At 45.4% G+C, this 19,257-nt stretch overlaps 1 protein-coding gene across 2 annotated transcripts; it reads right to left on the bottom strand.

Moving 5' to 3' along the window:
* Nucleotides 1-6,655: 6,655 nt before the first annotated feature.
* On the bottom strand, nucleotides 6,656-17,538 carry tmem38b (transmembrane protein 38B). Of its 2 annotated transcripts, none has more exons than XM_080527885.1 (6): nucleotides 17,163-17,538; nucleotides 11,591-11,747; nucleotides 9,972-10,156; nucleotides 9,703-9,790; nucleotides 8,150-8,267; nucleotides 6,656-7,427 (listed from the first exon to the last, which is right to left on the bottom strand). In XM_080527885.1, exons 1-6 carry the CDS (start codon nucleotides 17,284-17,286, stop codon nucleotides 7,140-7,142), a joined length of 960 nt encoding a protein of 319 aa, XP_080384011.1. In that variant the 5' UTR covers nucleotides 17,287-17,538; the 3' UTR covers nucleotides 6,656-7,139. The 2 variants fall into 2 exon arrangements, with proteins under 2 accessions (XP_080384011.1, XP_080384012.1); XM_080527886.1 differs by lacking the exon at nucleotides 17,163-17,538 and adding an exon at nucleotides 11,905-11,974.
* Nucleotides 17,539-19,257: the final 1,719 nt, after the last annotated feature.

The raw sequence follows: 19,257 nt of genomic DNA, 5'->3' as shown, positions 1-19,257 counted from the left end.
TTGGCCTGACTGACACTTTATTCAGTTGTGGTCTCAAGCTGTGGGCTGTTTCTTCTTCTCCTCTATCCCGTCCTGGATTGGACTTGCAAGCATTCCAGAGGCGGGATGGTCCATGCCACTGTAAGCTTTAAAATGGGTGTAACAGATGGTTGCTTGAGCAAGTCTGGGCTCTCCGTCCGCACAATGGATGGATCTGCTGTTCTCATGGTAACACTATCTGCCAAGTCTGAAGGATTTAATTTTCTTCAGGACATGTGAGCTGCAGCCGTCTCTTTAGCCTCTCTCTCTGTCTCTCTCTCTCTCCCTCTCTCCCTCTCTCTCTCTCTCTCTCTCTCTCTCCCCCTCTCTCTCTCTCTCTCCCTCTCTCTCTCTCTTCCTTCTTTCTCTTTGTCTGTGCCTCATGCTCTCCCCTCTCTTTTTAGTAGCTCCTCCTCTTGCCCCTCATGGCTTTGTTGAGTAAATAGTCCCCCCAATCTCTCTGTCTATTGTTGTGAATAATTTCAAGATTCAGGTACTTAAATTCACCATGGCAAGGGTTTATCCTTCAGCAGTTATTTTTCCTATGTGTTATCTAATCTTGCATCTGCTGTGGTATTGTTTCATCTCTCTTTGTTCTATTGTTCCTTCAAACCACTAGTACGGCTCCACTCCTACAGTAGATCATACTCCCCAGCCTAGATGTTCTTACGAAACGATATAATGACATCTACTGATAGTTTCAACAACAACAGCATCACTGTGACAACATCATTGATATCACCAACATGGATTTAGGTTGAATACCCTCAAAACTAGGTTGAGGTTTTTTGAGGGATACATCTGTACAGGACAAGACCTCTCAAGCTTATGCAAAGATGGGACATCACACACACACACACACGCACACACACACACACACACACACACACACACACACATAAGATATTAGATTAGAGTAGGCACAGCATGGTGCATTAAAGACAGCCAGCTGTCCTGTGGGCAGACACAGATATTTGATGTACAGACACGGTGGACATCTGTGCTGCTCCAGCGGTCGGACGGCCCATCCTGAATATAGATCTACAAATCACACCACAACAAACCACCGTCCAACCGCTGACAGTCAAAGAACATGCAAATGAGCCGCCAATGAATGGATGTTAGCAGTCTGCTGTCAGCCTGCCTGCCTGCCTGCCTGTCTGTCTGCCTGCCTGTCTGTCTGTCTGTCTGTCTGTCTGTCTGTCTGTCTGTCTTGTCTTGTCTGTCTGTCTTGTCTGCCCAGCCTTGCTGTGTGGGTGAAGGTGAGAGCCTGTCTTTTCAACTGAAGGCATTGTAAATGGAATGAGTCTGGTTGTATTGCTGTATTACTGCGGGATAAAGTATCACTGCTGGTAATCTTTCGTGGATTAATGGCTTCTTTTTTATCTGCTGCGGCTGCTCCACTCAGATGTCTCGCCTGGGCCACTGCCTCCTGCTGGAATACTAATGACAGATCCTGTCCGTCAGATGGAGGGAGAGAGAGAGAGAGGGAGAGAGAGAGAGAGAGAATGATAGAGAGAGAAGAGATAGAGAGAGGGAGAGAGAATGAGAGAGAGAGAGAGAATGAGAGAGAGAGAGAAGAGATAGAGAGAGGGAGAGAGAATGATGGAGAGAGAGAGAAGGAGGAGAAGAAGAAGAGAGAGAGAGAGAGAATGATGGAGAGAGAGAGAGAAGGAGGAGAAGAAGAAGAGAAAGAGAGAGAGAGAGGGAGAGAGAGAGAGAGAGAGAGAGAGAGAGAGAGAGAGAGAGAGAGAGAGAGAGGGAGAGAGAGGGAGAGAGAGAGAGAGAGAGACAGGTGGTGGGACGCACCCCCGGACCCGGTCGCCTTTGTGAGGTAGACGCCATCCCTGTCACCTGCTTTGCATACAGGAGCTGTGGAGAGGGGAGGGGCTTCTAGTGTTGTTGTCCCCTAGGGAGAGAGAGGGGCACACACAGGAGGGAAAGAAAGAGAAAGGGAATGAAATAAAGAAAGAGGGGGGGAGAGAGAGAGACAGACAGACAGACAGAATGGATCACTTTTGCCATTTTGTCATTTTTTGAGAGACAGAACCATAGACCTTCATAGACCTAAGATACAGAATATCTGCTGTCTCAGACATGGTGTTTGTTAGCTGTCCTTATGTCTCAGCTCCTGTAAGATCCTCCACTCCTCCTCCTCCTTCTCCACTGTCTGAGTAGGACTTGATGAAAAGGACCCAGAATGAGAGGGAGAGAGCCACGTTTGACCATAAGCCATCTGCTTCCTTGATGAAAGGGGAAGAGGAGGGAAGGAGGGAGGGAGGGAGAGAGGGAGGGGGGGGGGGCAGGCACATGCAGGCACACAGTGTTCCAACCGTTGGCCATTCATGTGAATAGACATGTCCCTCAAAGGCTATAGCTTGCTACCTACAGTACAGTTGGATCCCAATATAGCATCGAGCATCGACTTTGGCAAGGAGATCAAGCTGACATGAACTCCAGATGATGGAGCTCTGAAGAAGGCAGTTATTTTTCTCTCCACACTGCGGTGACCCTCTAGATTGTACAATATCTTCTCTGGCAAATTGAACTACAAGAGAACATTTTATGGTTGGTAGACCTCGCTCTCTCCTGCATCCGAGGAGAAAATCTAGCAAGCTTCCATTTTTGGCATTCTCCTTGCAGCTGTTCCTTACAAGTCAGATCTTGAATGGCCTCAGACAGCGGGTTGCTTTGGCATTCAGTGGTGCAACGCTCAAAAGAGGCTGTGTGCATCACTGCTGCTCTGTCATGATGGCCTGACGTGACTCCGCACTGAAAGCCTTGAACTCTGTCTTTATCGCTCTCTCGCTCTCTCGCTCTTTCTTTCCCTCCATCTGTCCATCTCTCCATTTCGCTCATGCTCTCTCTCTCTCAACTGGCGACCCTGTAGTGTTTGAACAGATCTGACTGTGGCCAGACTATGTCAGCTATTTTAATAGTGTTTACTAGCATGAAAGAAGATGTATCAAAAGATTGAAGTAGAAATACAATCTTAGGAAGAGAGTAGCCCAAGGTTAGGACACGCAGTATACACACAGTTTCATTCATTCAACCTCGAGACTGAATAATTCGAGATAGAAAAAAACTAATTACATATCTGAAATACCATTCTGTCCATTCAACTCCTATTCAAAGATATACAAGCATAGATCTCCTTGTGCTGTCTCTCTCTCCCTCCTGCTCTCTCTTGCGCTCTCTCTTGCGCTCTCTCTTTCTCTCTCTCTGTCTCTCTCTCTATATCTCTCTTTCTTTTTCACTCTCTCTCTGTCTTTCTCTCAATCTCTCTCTCTCTCTCTCTGTCTTTGTCCTGCCCTATAGGACCTCAGTCTGCAGGGCTTAGTGAGCGTTACGGGACATCAGAAGGGTCTTTATGTTCATGTCTGCTGTCCGACGCAGTGCGGAGGAGAAAGGCTCCTCAGTCTGTCCAGGGATAAGCATGTCACTGTCCACCGCATGAGGCTGAGGGATGGACCACAGTCACACAATGGCCAAACTAACCACAGAATGGTCACAGGTGCACATCACCACAAGCAAAGGGCCACTTGTGATAGAAACCTCGGGTTCCATAACACAGTGACCCGTGTCCTTCAATGATGCAAAAAAACAAATCCTCAGAATCTCAAGGTTAAATAGAGATATGGTGTGTGTACAGTGCAGTAAAGGCGTGCTTGTGTGTGTGTGTGTGTGTGTGTGTGTGTGTGTGTGTGTGGCCTCTGTTGGTTTCCCCGTGTGGAGAAAGAGAAACACAAAGAGAGCTGGGTCTGGCTAGTCGTTGGAGGGCTTCAGGGGGGCGTGAGTGTGGCTGAGGGCTCTTTGTGTCTTTTTGATGGACTCTGCCTTTGTTAGCGACGTGCCACTCGGTGTCTGTGGGCAGATACCATTCCCTCTCTGGGAGAGGGGTCCCCAGCCGTCCACCCAGCAGCTGCCTGCCCTGCCTCGCCTGTCTGTCTGCTCCGAGGAGGAGGAGGTGCCCCACTCCCCCTGGTGGATGACATCCGTACCTGCACTCTGGCCTGAACACGGCTGGTCTGCTACGGACACTGATGTTGGTGGTGCCTGCATTGCCTCGCCAGGGTGATTGTCACTAGGTCTGGATGAGAATCAGTGTCAAAGACACACCATGTGACGACATCACAGAGGCCAAGGCCAGGTGGGAGGGATTGCATATCTCCCGCAGCACTCTGTTGGCACGGTAACAGGTGGAGGACCCACTTGGCAGGCGGGCAAGTTGTGATGTCATTAGATTAGAGTAGGATGAACATGGGCTCTAAGTGAGAGAGGGGCTATTTTCAGATTAAGATAATTACCCATATGTTAATGAGCATTTAGTATTTTGTTGTTGTCAGCTCAAAAAGCTTTTGTCAGTATTATTCTCCCTGCCTCAAAGTTAGGCAGTAGGCTTCTTATGTAAATATAATACTAACATAATCAAAAAGTCATAATTTGCGGGCAATAAATATGCATTGATTTTACAGGATCCTCATCATTCAACACAGACAGACGGTAGCAATAGTTGTTGCAGATGGGGCTGCTAAGAGAAGTTGATCTCGCCGTAAAAACAACCCTCATTGTAATTGCTGCTGTCACTGTCAAATATTCCCAGATAGCTGAGTTTTCCCAGTATTTAACCGAGCTGCCAGTCCCCTTAATCTTTCCTCTGCGTTTCTGACAGGCCTAATGCATAGCCTGCTATGCCCTTGGCTTATCCACTGACCTCTACACAGGCCTCTTGCCGGGGGCCAGGGGGGGCTGGCCTGGACCTCATTAAACGAATTGTCTGGAAGACTTCGCCGCGAGCTGTCATCCACCTGCATCATTCTATAGAGAGCTAGCGGAACATAATCCCTGCCTGTACATGTGCCGGCAACTTACCAGGTCTCAGAGTTCACCCTGAGTCTCATACACACACACATACTGTACACAGACACACGCCCACCAATGCCCACACACCCCAGAGAGATGGTACTCTAATTGACATGCGGAGGTTGCGTCTCTATAGACCATGTGCATTAGAGACTTGTTTAAGTCTTTGAACCGCACCTCTGTTCTTAATTTATATTCCTGTGGGAGTCCTTCTCAAACTCTCAGAGGTTACGTTGTGAACTTAAGGGATTTCGGGATTTCGGGATTTCTTTCCTACGGCAGTGAAGTGGGTGAGGTATCAATCAAGTTCTGATGCTACAATGATGCAATGTTTCACTGCCTTTTCCATGAGGAAAAAGGTTACTCTCTCTCTGAGCTCTGTCTATTTTGACTCCTCCACATGTGCAATTAAGACATCATTACACCGACAGTATCACACACAATAGCCAGAGACACTTTCCACCAATTAATGCCCACATTTGACGAAATAAGCACACCAGAGAGATGTATATATCTAGCAGAAATATGAGAAATAGGCCTTTTCTCATTCCAATCACCTTTTCTGATTTCTCCTGTTTCACTGCAGAAGTGATCCAAACAGGACAACCTGGTGGGAGCTGTTGTACTCTGACAGACAGAGGGTCCACTCTGGCTCTGCTTTCGCTATGAGAGCAGGCTGGTCAACATAACACAATGAGACTCTGCTGTAGTCCCTGAACTCTAATTGCCCTAGGGGGGGACAAATAACATTGGATTTCATTGAATTGAAGTGGGGCAGCATTGAATACACAACCTGACGTAAGATTCTACCGTGATGGGCACACTCACAAAGTTCCCTTTTTTGGGGGGAAAAAGCACCTGCCCTTCCATAAGTCTGTACATGTCCCTGAGACGCTGGATAAAAGGTGTTATTGTAGATTATATTGAGTGTCTCTACTCTCTACACACCATCTGTCATTCTGCCTACTGAAACTGGGTTTCCTCGCAGCAGTCTTCGGCAGTGTTAACAACATAATACTACATGACAACTCTTAAAGGTGCAATCTGTAGTGAAAACAACAACAAGGCGGGCTCCCACCCACATTTTGGTAAACAGCTGAGGGGTGAGGCTTGTAATCGGGAACGTAACCACTCTCAATTTCATTGACAGACCTATGGACGTAGTATTGACCATCCATGAGATTAAAAGTATTGTTTTTAAAATATTTTGAAGCTATGTATTGTTTGCTTTTATGTTGGGTTCTGGTGGCAATTGCACTAGGCTCATGACGCAGTTATAGTCTACAAGAATCAATGGCTATATATAATTCTTTTTATATTTTAAAAGTCACACAAGATGTCAAATTTGGCAATTCATACTAAATGGACTGCACTTATATAGCGCCTTTATCCAAAGCGCTTTACAACGGCCTCTCATTCACCCATTCACACACACATTCACACACCAATGGCGGCAAGCTACCATGCAAGGCCTGGACTCACTGCGAGCAATTTGGGGTTCAGTGTCTTGCCCAAGGACACTTCGACATGTTGCCAGCCAGGGCTCGAACCGCCGATCTGCCAACCTTGCAATCATTAGACGGCGGCTCTACCTCCTCCGCCACAGCCACTCCATACTAGACTCATATAACAACTTATATATATTGAGAAGAAGCCTGTATGAGAAGATAAGTATTGTTTGCATTAAGTTAAATGGTTGATATACCATAGTCCGAGTGTTTACAACTTTGCATCAGTTGCAGTAAGTAAGAACTACAAGACTTCAAATTAAAGTGCAAGTGATTTTTTTTACTTTCATGTGTTCAATAGAATATTAAACATTCACAAAAGAAACAGCAAAAAAGCATTCCATTGCAAATTCTTACATTCACGTGTGTAATTGCTTGAGTAGAAATATATTAACATCTGAGTATAATCTCATATCTCATATAATCATACAAAAAAATACCGGAACCATTTCAGAGTAGGAAATGTACAGATACATCAGAATATACAGATAAAGTTGACAAAAAACACTCACCAATCAGCAGGTACAATACCTTCACCCAACCCCTACAAAAGGATGCGTCAATGCATCATTAGAAAAAGATTATCAATTTGCTTTCATTATAAATATCAAAATATAGCTAAATTATTGGATGGATTCAATCAGCTCAGATACAGCACTCGTTTTCTCTCATTGAAGAGACAAATCGTCAGGTGAAAGGTACAGTAGATAATCTTAATGACGTGCTAGCGAACAGTAGAAACGCTAGTCACTAGTCAGTCTTCTTCTCTGTCTGCTCTTTGGCCTTGGGGGAGCTCTTGGGGGACCCCTTCCCCTTCCTTGACGTCTTCGAGGGGGAGTTTGGGGTCTCTGGGACCGCTGCACCATTTGTGGTCTTCATAGTGGGCACACCATTATCGGACCATGCCTGCTTCACAGGGGTCTTGGTCTCTGAGGTGAGGGCCGAATACGGCGATGGTCCGGCGAAGAACATGCTGTACACGGCTGACTCTATGAGAGCGAAGGGCGAGGAGGAGGATCCAGTCAGCATCATCCTCGTCTGGATAAAAGAGAAATCAGATCAATGTAAGTGGAGAGAGAACAGGGAGGAGGAGAACTGAGAATATTTGACAGAATAAATAAGAATAAAGGCACATATTAGAATTGGAAGAGATGAAATGCGGTGGTGTTGTGGTGACGGATCAGAGTTTTGGTAGCTAACTGTGGAGAGTTCTGAGAACCTGTGGTAAATCTATCAAGTCAAAGACAGGGGGCTTCTCTCAGTACATAGAGGAATGATGCAATGAGATGAAAATGATGCAAAAACCTCCTGCTACGGGCAATACTAGACTAATGTGAGTCATCACTAACGTAGAAACTAAGGTAGGTCATTCTTGTTCCATGATAGAAGAAAACATCAGAGACACATTTTGGTGGATTGTGTAAGACTCCATTTTACTTGACCTGGGTCAAAACACCGTTTGTTTTTTTCTAGCTAGCTCAAGCATCCCAACACATTCTGAAAGAAAATAAATATTATTCCGACCCTGGGCCAATATTCATAAAGACACTGCTGAGGAGTGCTGATCTGGGACCAGGTCCTCCACCTGTCCATGTAATGTCGTTCATTATGATCTAAACGGTCAGGGTTAGGGTTACCACTCTGAGTCTCTTCATGAATACGGGCCAAGGGAGGCTGGTGGAGGCAGAAAGGGGAGGACGGGGCTCATTGTAATGGAATGAGGAATGGTGTCAGGATTGTCCAGAGGCTGTGTGACTGACCTTGTTGACCACAGTGAAGATGGTATAGAGCAACATGAGGTGATGCTTCTGGACCGGGAGGTACTGGTTCTGCTGCAGGGCGAACAGGACCGCGCCTATGAGGGTGATCTTGGTAGGGCTGCACAAACACAAGGGTCAAAGGTCAGAGGTCAACTCAGGCAAGTCAGGGTTGTTCTTGGTGGCCTTGGGTGAGCCTTTGGGTGGTGCCCACCCGTGTTTGTCCGAACAGGTCCACATATTATGTGGCAGGGTCTGATGAAAAGGTCCTCAAGTCGGGCACGGTCATTTTTCTGTTTTCTTTTACTTTTTTACAGATTATGAAAGTGAAGATTGTGATGCGTGATGTGTCATACATTGAAATCTGAAAATAGTTGAAGAAGATGTGTTTATTTGAATGTTGATACACCTCAAACCAAATACCGTAGAAACTCGCTCTGAATCAAAACAGACGTGTTTGCTACCATCGCGTTGGTAGCTAGCAAGCAGCCAAGAAGGAACGTCATTATGAACATCTAACTGCATGTTTAGCTCATCGCAACATGCTGATAGAACATCAACATGCTAAAAATACATAACTACTACACATAATTAGATGATCACACAGTCCTTGCTTTTGAACACGTCCTAAAAATATGTTTGTTTACAAGCGATGTATCACTAACCCAGTAGCCAGAAGCAGGACAGGACGCGATACAGTGAGTCCGATTCACAAATGATTACTTAAGTATTTAGTGATCCTAAAACTGTTGTTATTGAGTGGACTCTTCAACACTTAAACTTTCGAAATATGAACATTGTCAATTGTCACCTTGCGGACCTTTTCACCAGACCGTCACATATCTCAGAGACTCAGCATCTTTTTAAAGCAGTCTTGCTGTTGGTTTTTCTGTCCCTGAGAATTTCCTTCATTCTTATTTTTTTTCTTTCTTCTGTTTGACACCAAATATGTAAATCATTAGAGGGGAAAAACAAAGGTTCTGGATGGCAGAGACTTTTGTGTGTGTGTGTGTGTGTGTGTGTGTGTTCGTGGTTTGAAGACATCAGTTTTTTGGTGAAGACTGTTATCAGAAGAGCGCATTCCCTGACAGCACCTCTTCAAACAGCAATAGAAACACAGACCATGACACCAGACCAATCAATACCGAAAGCAATTAGTTCACCTACCGCATTCTTCCTTTATGAAGCGGGCGCTCTCGTTACTATTGTAGGAGAATAAAAAGCTCCTGGAGACAGGCATCAAGCAACAATGGCTTGGAGATCAAAGTGAGGTAACAACCACACACAGACCTGCCGCCACTCAAACTCTAATTGCATCACTGGAGTTCTGTACGAAAACACACAGCCAATCATAATGCTCTATTCTCCCTCGGACCCTGTGATCATAAGTGGGGCCAGGATGTTTTGTTTTCATGATCACATGAACTGAAGAGAATAAAAAAAGTCCCAGGACCTAGTGCAGTAATAGGCTACTGGTAACTAGGTCCCCACATGTTTACTTTCACATGGTCAGGAAAAACTCCTGGCCCTAATCCTAAGAGCAGTGGAAGACTTACTAGGACATCTTGAGAAGTTCATTGGTCTCTGGCTTCCAGACTCCTCGAACCAGTTGCTCAAAGTTACCAATCAGTCCTCCCCCAGCCCCTAAGGAGGGAGAGAGACAAACAATGGCACTGTCATGGACACGTGTGCGTGTGTGTGTGTGTGTGTGTGTGTGTGTGTGTGTGTGTGTGTGTGTGTGTGGGTGTTTCCACGCATGTGCACAAAGTGACTGTAGTGTGCCCATTTCTGAATACATCTTTGTAACACAAACACACAGTGTTACCTTTAGCCCAGCCCACAGCGACCATCACCATCAGACTGTTGTTGTACTTGTTGTGGGCCTGAAGGACTCCTCCCAGAACCTTCCATGTGCGCGTCACCTCCTTCATCCCTGTCAGGACCAGCCGCAGGGGGAGGACCGCCGTGCAGCAGTACACCATGTCCTGAGGGCAGTAGAACACCAGGTACCTGTGGAACAAACACACACACAATATAAAAGAATGGTTTAGCTATACACATTACGTTTACTGTAAACACCAAGTTTCTGCAAGTATTATATTCTGTCAGCAGAGGGCACTATCTTACACAATGCTTCTTCACAACCTTGCAAAAGAAGAAGGTGGTACTGAGCTGAATAAAAATCATATCCAGCGTCCCACTGGGGACCAAAACAATCTGTCACTATCTCAGCAGTATTGCATAGCTGACAGAATAACAAATTGTGCAGTTTCCAGCAAAACAACAGCTTTGTTTTTCCATATCCTTATTACTGTGTATTGGAGAGGAGGACAAAAAGACAAAACTTTATTCCATTATGAAATACATAACAGTGTGCGTTGACATTTGTAATCGGGCTAATGCATGACTAATTGACTCATTGACTGATTAGCTAATTGTCCATCCCTCTGCTGATTAATTATCCACTCATATACGCATACTCCTCCTGTCAGGCTCTACTAGCCCACAACCACTGACACTCTCATTAAACATGTGTGCTATGAAAACATCCCTACATTTACTTACATATGTACTTAAGTACATAAACATATATATATATTAGTCAGGTTTTAGTTATCATATTCTTGTCTAAATAACATATTTGAAGAACCTTAAATTATCATTTTGCAAAGTATAATGCACTGTAACTGCACATAATGGCTAAAGCATCCACTCATTATAACAGCCAGAATGCTAAAGTCAAGAGAGCTTCAGAACAAAAAAGATGTCCGTTTTATCCCAGTAGAGGGCAGCAAAGCATATAATAAAGATGTAACGTGGGTAATAATGTTAATGTTTTCTTGTTGTCTAAAATCTCTTTTAAGAATGTTCTCTGAGAACACACATGCTGTTCTCATTCATCCAAATCCCCCTTCTCTACACTGCCAGGACGGAACCTGATGAGTAACATGATATTCGTTCAAACATTAACATTAACATGAACATATCTGAATCTGTCTCTTCCTGTTTGTTTTGACTGCGAGAGCCTTGTGGTGATGTTCAGGGTCCGCTGACTTTGATGTACAAGACGCTGCATGCTGTCCTCCTGTCATTCGGCTGAGTTCTGTCTCTTTTACCAAACATAATAATGGGGAACGTCATATTTGTAAGCCCTTGTGATGTTTTCCGTTATGTAAACAGACAATGCCAGATGCCCAGCGCTTGTTATTCCATTGCAGGTAGTTCCCCTTCTCACACCTCTCCCCCTTTGCCTCCCCCCACCCCTTCCCTCCCACTCCCCCATCTCATCTCTCCCTCTCTCTCTACTCCTCTTTCCTCCCTCCTTCTCCATCTCTCCCTCTTTCCTTCCCTCCTTCCCTTCCTCCCTCCCTCCCTCCCTCCCTCCCTCCCTCCCACCCTCTCTCTCTCCCTCTCACCCCCACCCCCTTCCTCAAGAGGACTCACCAGATGAGGGTGGCGATGAGGACGTTGGTTCCGTTGGAGAGCGGAGCCACGGCGGGCTCGGCCATCATGAGGCCTGACAGGACGGCCCCTCCGAAGCAGTACAGCATGGAGCTGAACCAGCAGGCAAACGGACTCCGCCTCGCCACCTCCTGGACTCCTGGAAGCATCATCATCATATGTCATAATTACTATGATCACCATCGTAATCACTATCATCATTATTGTGATCACAATCTTCATCAGCCTCCAAGGCTCCTGCAAGCAAGCATCATCATTATAGCTATCATCATCATCATCATCCTCACTGCTGTCACCTTGTGTCCACCACAAGGAAAGTCATGGTTAACTAAAATAATGACAAGAAAGAGAATAGTCCTGGAGAACATTCTGGTATTGTTGTTGTCTATGTTGTCAGTGGTGCTAGGCTAGCATGTTAAACTACATCTGAAATCGTTCATAGTTAACTTGACAGGGTCAAAGGTCAACGTTTGACATGATGGGTGTATCCGCTGCTACTTCCTCCATGTTTTCTGTTTAATCATTAACCACAGCAGCCAGATGAGTGAGAACCTTGGTCACTCTCACAGCTAGAATGTGCTAAAGATAGGAGGCTCAGTTTGCATTTATTTAGAGCTCAAAAGCTTTAGAGCTCAAAAGCTTCATGGTGACACTGGTATCTGCTCACAAATGTTTCCCAAAATCCCAAGCATTTCAGCACAGCTCAATACTGATACCAACATAATAGCCACAATTACTCACAGCCTGAATATGTACAACGCCACAGAGAAGGGCTTTAGGATTGATTTGATTAAAGTGGTAAGAAAGATTTCTACTGTGCTGTGTATTACAACAGGAAGATGGGGTTAGGGCACCTAAATGTCAACCACCCTGCACCACATAAGCCTAACATTTGGCTAGACTAATCTAATCAACCCCACCTCCTTTGAGAAACGCATTTCCATGCCGCTGTGAATACTAAATCAGCCTACGCATCTCATTCAATAGCGTACCAGGAAGTACAGGAAGTGGTGGTCACCATGGCGACCAGCCACATGACCATCTTGGTCTCAATTGGCAGGTTCTACAAGGTAAGCCATATGCTACTGTAGCCAGGTCCTGCAAGGCAACCCTTGTAATCTGTGGGATTAAAATGAAGATTAGACTCGTGGAGAGGGAGGTGAGCAATGCGGTAGAGTTGTTGAATCGCTCCAGGGCACCACGAGGTCCACACACTGGAGACCTAGCTCACTTTGTTTCTTCAATAATTCAACAACATGAGTGTCTACTGTGTACTGTTACCACCAGAACCTTTTTGATAAAAAAGGGATGGGGGGATGGGGAGGGGGGAGAACATGACGTGACATTTCTTTTTGGGAAATGATAAATTACCTGGACATCTGAGATAGTCGGTTTACATAAGAATACTACCTTTGCTGAAAGAGACAGGGTGTACAGCACACGCACACGCACACGCGCACACACACACTCACACTCACACTCACACTCACACTCACACTCACACTCACACTCACACTCACACTCACACTCACACTCACACTCACACTCACACTCACACCCACACCCACACTCACACTCACACTCACACTCACACTCACACACACACACACACACACACACACTCTCTTAATATGAAGTCACAATACAAAATGTGAAGTGTCTCTGAATCAACATTTGCACAATAGATTATTAAATCGTGTGTTTACAATATAGATAGCCTACAACTTACGTAACGGCACCCATCAAATAAAAACACATCGAGACAGTGAAATCCCTAATCCAACAGCCCTCATGCAAACCATCAATTGAAAGCATGTTACAGGCTAGTCATTTGACAAGCCAGCTATACAAAAATAACAGTCTTAAGTTTACCTGCATTAAGCAGCCACAATTACAAAACAAAATGAAAATGATTTCACTGTGACGGTAAAACACAGGGGAGATGGGAATGGTATGGGCTTGGATGCACAGACAGCGGTAGGCATGCGTAGGATCCAAGACAAAGTCTTTCCAAAGGATCCCAGATGCTGGATGCAAATACAGTATAAGGGGTGGATGGAGTGGGCACAGCCAGGACGAAGTAAACAGTGAATAGTAGTAACATACCTTTCTTTTGGGAGACATAATAACCTGCAACGTCATCAAAAGCAGAGCATTAATGACTAGAGGTACGCAAGAAGTTAATGGCAATCGTGAAAAAGGTTAGGATCATGCAAAATATTTCTCGAAGTTTAAACGTTCCGCATGTAGGCAATCAAACAATACAGGCTGTCTACTGTAGATAATTGTTGTACCGAATGATGACAATCTATGTTAGTCCTATTTACACATCTTTGGGTGCAAAATATAAAATATATTATTAATGGAAAATGTGTTATGCATCATTTAACTTTTTCACTTTTTGCACTCCTGAAATCCTTATCCGTCATTGACCCAGCCGCTGTTTGCAGGCCACGGTAAGTCAATAGTACAGTATGCAGCCACTGTTTGTGTTATCTTGTGAGAACAGATCAGACAAAGTATTCAGTGGAGGAACAGAGTGGTTTATTTGGCCACAGCAGTGAAATGAGCTGTGATGAACTTCTAGCTGTTGGTCAGTTAATCAGTTAATGCCTGGGGACTTGGCAACAGCGAACACTGCCACACGAGCAACAGAAACTAATAAGGCAAGCACAGTAGTTCAGCATAAACAGCAGTTGCTTTGTCAACACAGCTTCAGGTCCAGGGCAAAAGCATGCAGCTTAGGTCATCCTTAATCAGTTAGACTTGTTCAAGGACAAGGCTAGGCTAGTCCTAGATACAGGGAATCTCTAGAGAATGGGTGAGCTAGATTTGCTGCCAGGGGACATTCATTGAATGGACTGTAAACTTGCTGTGTAGCCAGAAGGATTTTCCAGAACCTACGGAAGAGTGCGTCATGGAAACTGGCTCTCCGCTCCTCCTCTTCCTTTAGGGATTTGCCATATCTGCCCAGTGGATTACAAAAAGATAGGGCGGTGTTTTACAACGTGACGTTTTTATGGGGCACAAGAGAGCTGCATCTTGACAGATATGAATGAGGCCAAAAAGGGGAACATCCAATCTCATGTGAACAGGAACAGAGTCTGGCGACAGCATCGCAGGCTTGGCTGGTTAGCAGGTGGGGTAATACATCAACATCAGACCTCGAGAAAATGGTCGCCCCCCTTGGATTTGCGTTCGGAGGGCATTTACAAGTCAAATCTCTGGGCTCAGTGGGAGAGGGAGAGGAGCAGAGCAGAGAGACAACAGCAACACAGCTACAACATAGATAGTTGACAACTGCTTGGGGAATAGGCCCTAGACGGCAATATTTCACAGGCTCTCTCTGTAAACAGGAAGTAAGAAGCAGATTGGGGGGGAGCAGCATCCGTCTTTTCTCTCTCTCTGCAGTTCACCTCGACTCAGTGCCATGCTTTGCCGTAGCAGCAGTGCTGCTGCTTGTAACTAAACACTGTTTGATGTCACCCTGTCAAAACACTGTTACATCACACCGGCCATTATCTCCTTCAACTTCTGAGAAGACACAAGGAGATTCTTTATCTCTCTCACAGGGACAGACTAGGTCTCCTCTGAGAGCCTTGTTAAAGGATGGGATAGCTGACTTATTTTTAGATTACAGTGTTTACATAATGATGCTAAGTGCTAAGGCTAGGCCTTAATGCTACTCTACTTTCCATGTCAGACCTTCCATTCCCCACAATTTAGGCTACATAGTGATAGTTAGGATTGAGACAGGCTAACTCTATAGTCTACACACAAAATGACAGTGTAGCAGTTACGTACATGCAGATGAAGGGAGAACATCCAGTAAAGTTCTCTTAAGGAGCAAGAGTCTAGCCTACATTTCCTTTCAAAATGCAAAGTCAGAGTGATTTGTAGGATTCCTGACCAGATTCAGCTGTGAGCTATATGGAGAGTACTTAAGAACCAGTTATGGGACATTCTTTCTGAACAGGCATTTCCTTTTAAGGGAAAAAGATCCGCTGGCGTAAAATCTCCATTCTCCAATGTGCTTTGTGTCTTAAGTACATTCTTATGATATGAGATTTGTATAAACAAGAAGGATTCCAAGGTCACATTGCATCTTGCATTAGAACGAATTAAAGACACTCCTGCGAAACACTGTTGTCGGCCAATCCTCTTTCTTTTGAACAGGATCCCCTTGGAGTAAACTCAAACCATTCTCGTCACTTCACACACTACTAGACCTCTCCCCCACACTGTATATAGGCCTAGTCTACATACAGAGAAAGGTGATACAAGGACTCGTATGTTGTGGGGGGCTGACCCCTGATATTTGAGGTGGTTGACAGGGGGGAAGCTCTAGCAGGCACTCCCTCACTCCCCCACTCCTCACCCGCTCCCACTGAGCCAGTCAGTGTGAGACAGATCGGAACAGAGGACAGGAGGTTGAGGGGCTAGGAGGCCAGGGATGCTTCACAAGGCATGTTCTAAAATAGCTTGTTTACAGCACAGCACCCCCCCTGGACCACAATGAGGGTTTGTATAGGGAAAAGGTCAAAGCTGTAGCAGTAAATGTGCCACCTGTCTCAAGAGTGACGATTAAAGTGACATAACGGGCTTGGCTCAGACCCAGTGAACTAACTCCAGGCGCGCAGTGCCTCTATAGAAGCATGGGCAGCACTAATTAGTTAATTAGCCTAATTAACTGTTTAATGCCATTCTTTTTGTTGTTGACTTTCTTTGACTTTCTAAAACGTTGATCATTGTAGGTAAGTGTGTGTGTGTGTGTGTGTGTGTGTATGTGTGTGTGTGTGTGTGTGTGTGTGTGTGTGTGTGTGTGTGTGTGTGTGTGTGTGTCTGTGTGTGTGTGTGTGTGTGTGTGTGTGTGTGTGTGTGTGTGTGTGTGTGTGTGTGTGTGTGTGATCTCTGATGTGATTATTCTACATTTAGGTCATGTCCTTTATCAGTATCTTGAGACATTCCTGGTGACAGAAATAGAGAGAGGGCCTGTTTAATTATTGATGGGCCTCCCTCTCCTTTTCTGGGCCTGGAATCAAAGGGATTATCTTATCACTGCACAGCTACAGCAACAGTTGTAGCCTAGATCTGTAATGATCTGCCACACCCTAGTACAGCCTAGGTGAAACACATGGAATGTATCAGTGGAATGGTGCAGTCGTGTCATTGTCAATGATCAATTGTGTGTAAAACTCAAAGAATCTGTATAGCCTACTATTTGATATTTTTAATCTTAGTAATGGCAAAAACCCATATATGTGCAGCAATCCGTTAGATTATGTCATCAAACCCCAGGGATTTTGAAAAAAATAAAATAAAATAAATCTATCATACAAAATAATCTCCACGGCTAGATGGCTGTGTTATGCAATAATCTATCTAGAGTAGCATAGCCTATAATCGAAAAGACCTGGATATTTAGCCTTCTTCTTGTTAATGACAGTTGGTACCTAAATGCCAAATATAACCAGTGTACAGTCAGTGTATCAAATAGATTATGAAACATGGACAGACCAGGTAACAACAGGTAACCAACGTGCAAACTGCTTACCTGGCTGTTCCCTCAGGGCCATGACTGACACGATATAATGCGCCGTGTCAAAATACGGAAACATGGAGAGCCCGGCCAGTCCGTGGGACAGCTCGTCCACATTCAGAAGCCCCAAAAGATCCATATTTTCTCTATACTACCCCCGTCCCGTCCCGAGCTAGTGTCTTCTATTCGGCGAGGTGTTCAATTCGCGGCAGCCGTCCAACTCTGAGCATCAGAGAGAAGTCCCGGAGGTTTATTATCCCGGATACGTGTCTCAGAGAAACCGCTGTCACAACAGCTGGACGTGGACCTCTTCTCTCTGCCCGGGACTTCCCTTCGGTTGCTCAGCAACGGATGTGTATCGGTACCGGATAGGCCCAGGCGAAAGCTGCCGTCACGTCAACCTGGATCTCAGCCTCGTCACCCGCCATTCCTGTGGTGTGTCTGTGGGTGGGGCTGTGCGATTGGTTAGGGGGTAAGAAAACTCACCAATCAGATTTGTGTGTGTGGCGAATTAAGTGATGCTATTGGTCAGTAGCAGATGCACACACACACACGCACGCGCACGCACACACGCACGCGCGCGCGCGCACACACACACACACACACACACACACACACACACACACACACAATGATGGTTCACGGTATGAATGTTCTACTACTGTATCGTGTGCGTGTGTGTGTGTGTGTGTGCGTGTGTGTGTGTGTGTGTGTGTGTGTGTGTGTGTGTGTGTGTGTGTGTGTGTGTGTGTGTGTGTGTGTGTAATGACTGACTGGGAAGTTCATCTAAGCTTGTCCACCAGGGGGCAGCATTGCATTTTCCTGACATCTCTTAAAGCAGCAGAAGACTTTCAATGTGGCTTTCTATCTGACTTTCATGCAGTATCATCATGCATCTAAATGTACTATTTATTCAAGCAAGTTGGTCTCTCAATCTCTGTAGCGTCAGTCAGTCAGAAGTGAGACAACTGTATCTTTAATTTCAGATACTCAAAGATAGAGCTTTAATAGAATTAATACTTTTGTATGTTACTCTTCCTCAAACCTGTTCAATAAAACAACTTCCCCAGTTCTAACCATTCAGTGCATTGATATGGGGTAAATGATGATTTGGAGCATTACTGACAGGGGTAATATGGGACAACAACCACTAGGTGGAGACAGCAGATCATTTACTGTACATTCAAACATCCATAACGTCTCGGTCGCAAGAAAGGGAGATTGTTGTAATTAGGTGGGAACCAGCAGAGGCTGGTGGAGGTAGAAATCAGAGGACAGGCTTGATACCATTTTTTTTTTTTTTTAACTAGTAAAACTAGTAAATAAACTATAAACTAGTACTCAGTCAAGATAAAACAACAGTAACATATTAAAACATAGGCTATAAGACCTGACAAAATAAAGTGTATAAACACAACAGACAGGAGGAAAGGGAAGCTTCAGGAGGGACAGCTAAGGTGCAGCCCGAAGAGATGGGTCTTCAGCGCTTTGAGTTGCATTTCATGTACGAAAGGCGCTATATAAATAAAGCTTTACTTACTTACTTCAGTGTACGATGGAAGACAGGGAGTGACTCTGCAGTTGTGACAGTGGTGGGGAACTTGTTCCAGGACAGTGAAAAGCCGTGACCAGGCAGCACAACCGCTGCAGCCCCACAGAGGCGGTGGTGCCAGTCGGCCAGCAGAGGTGGAGGAGCGTAGTGAACAGGCAGGTGTATAGGGGCAGATCATTGCCTGCATGTAGGAAGGAGCAGTTCCCTTAGCCGCCTGGTAGGCGAGCACAAGGGTCTTAAACCTAATGCGAGCTACTATCGGGAGCCAGTGAAGGGTGCGGAGGGGAGGAGTGACATGGGAGAATTTGGGGAGGTTGAATACCAGATAGGCGGCAGCATTCTGGATGAGCTGCAGAGGTCCGATGGTGGAAGCGGGGGAACCCAGCCAGGAGTGCATTACAGTAGGCGGGAGATGACCCGTGTCTGGACCAGAAGTTGAGCTGCTTCTCTGGTGAGGAATGGGCATATCCTTCTGATGTTGTAGACTAGGACGAATCTGCAGCAGCGTGCTGTCACTGTGATGTCTGCCGCACACGATAAGTCATTGTCGAGAATCAC

This window comes from Nansenia antarctica (assembly GCF_963989245.1).
Source record: "Nansenia antarctica genome assembly, chromosome: 4".
Lineage (NCBI taxonomy): Eukaryota > Metazoa > Chordata > Actinopteri > Argentiniformes > Microstomatidae > Nansenia > Nansenia antarctica.
This window is presented reverse-complemented; position numbering and strand designations above follow the sequence as displayed.

Bases quoted from the DNA above. Each gene is read 5' to 3' on its own strand.
- tmem38b (XM_080527885.1), bottom strand. From the start codon at position 17,286: ATGGATCTTTTGGGGCTTCTGAATGTGGACGAGCTGTCCCACGGACTG. The intron at 10,157-11,590 runs GTGAGTCCTCTT...TTTGTTCCACAG, and splicing joins CTCATCGCCACCCTCATCTG to GTACCTGGTGTTCTACTGCC. The intron at 9,791-9,971 runs GTAACACTGTGT...CTCCCTCCTTAG, and splicing joins CGCTGTGGGCTGGGCTAAAG to GGGCTGGGGGAGGACTGATT.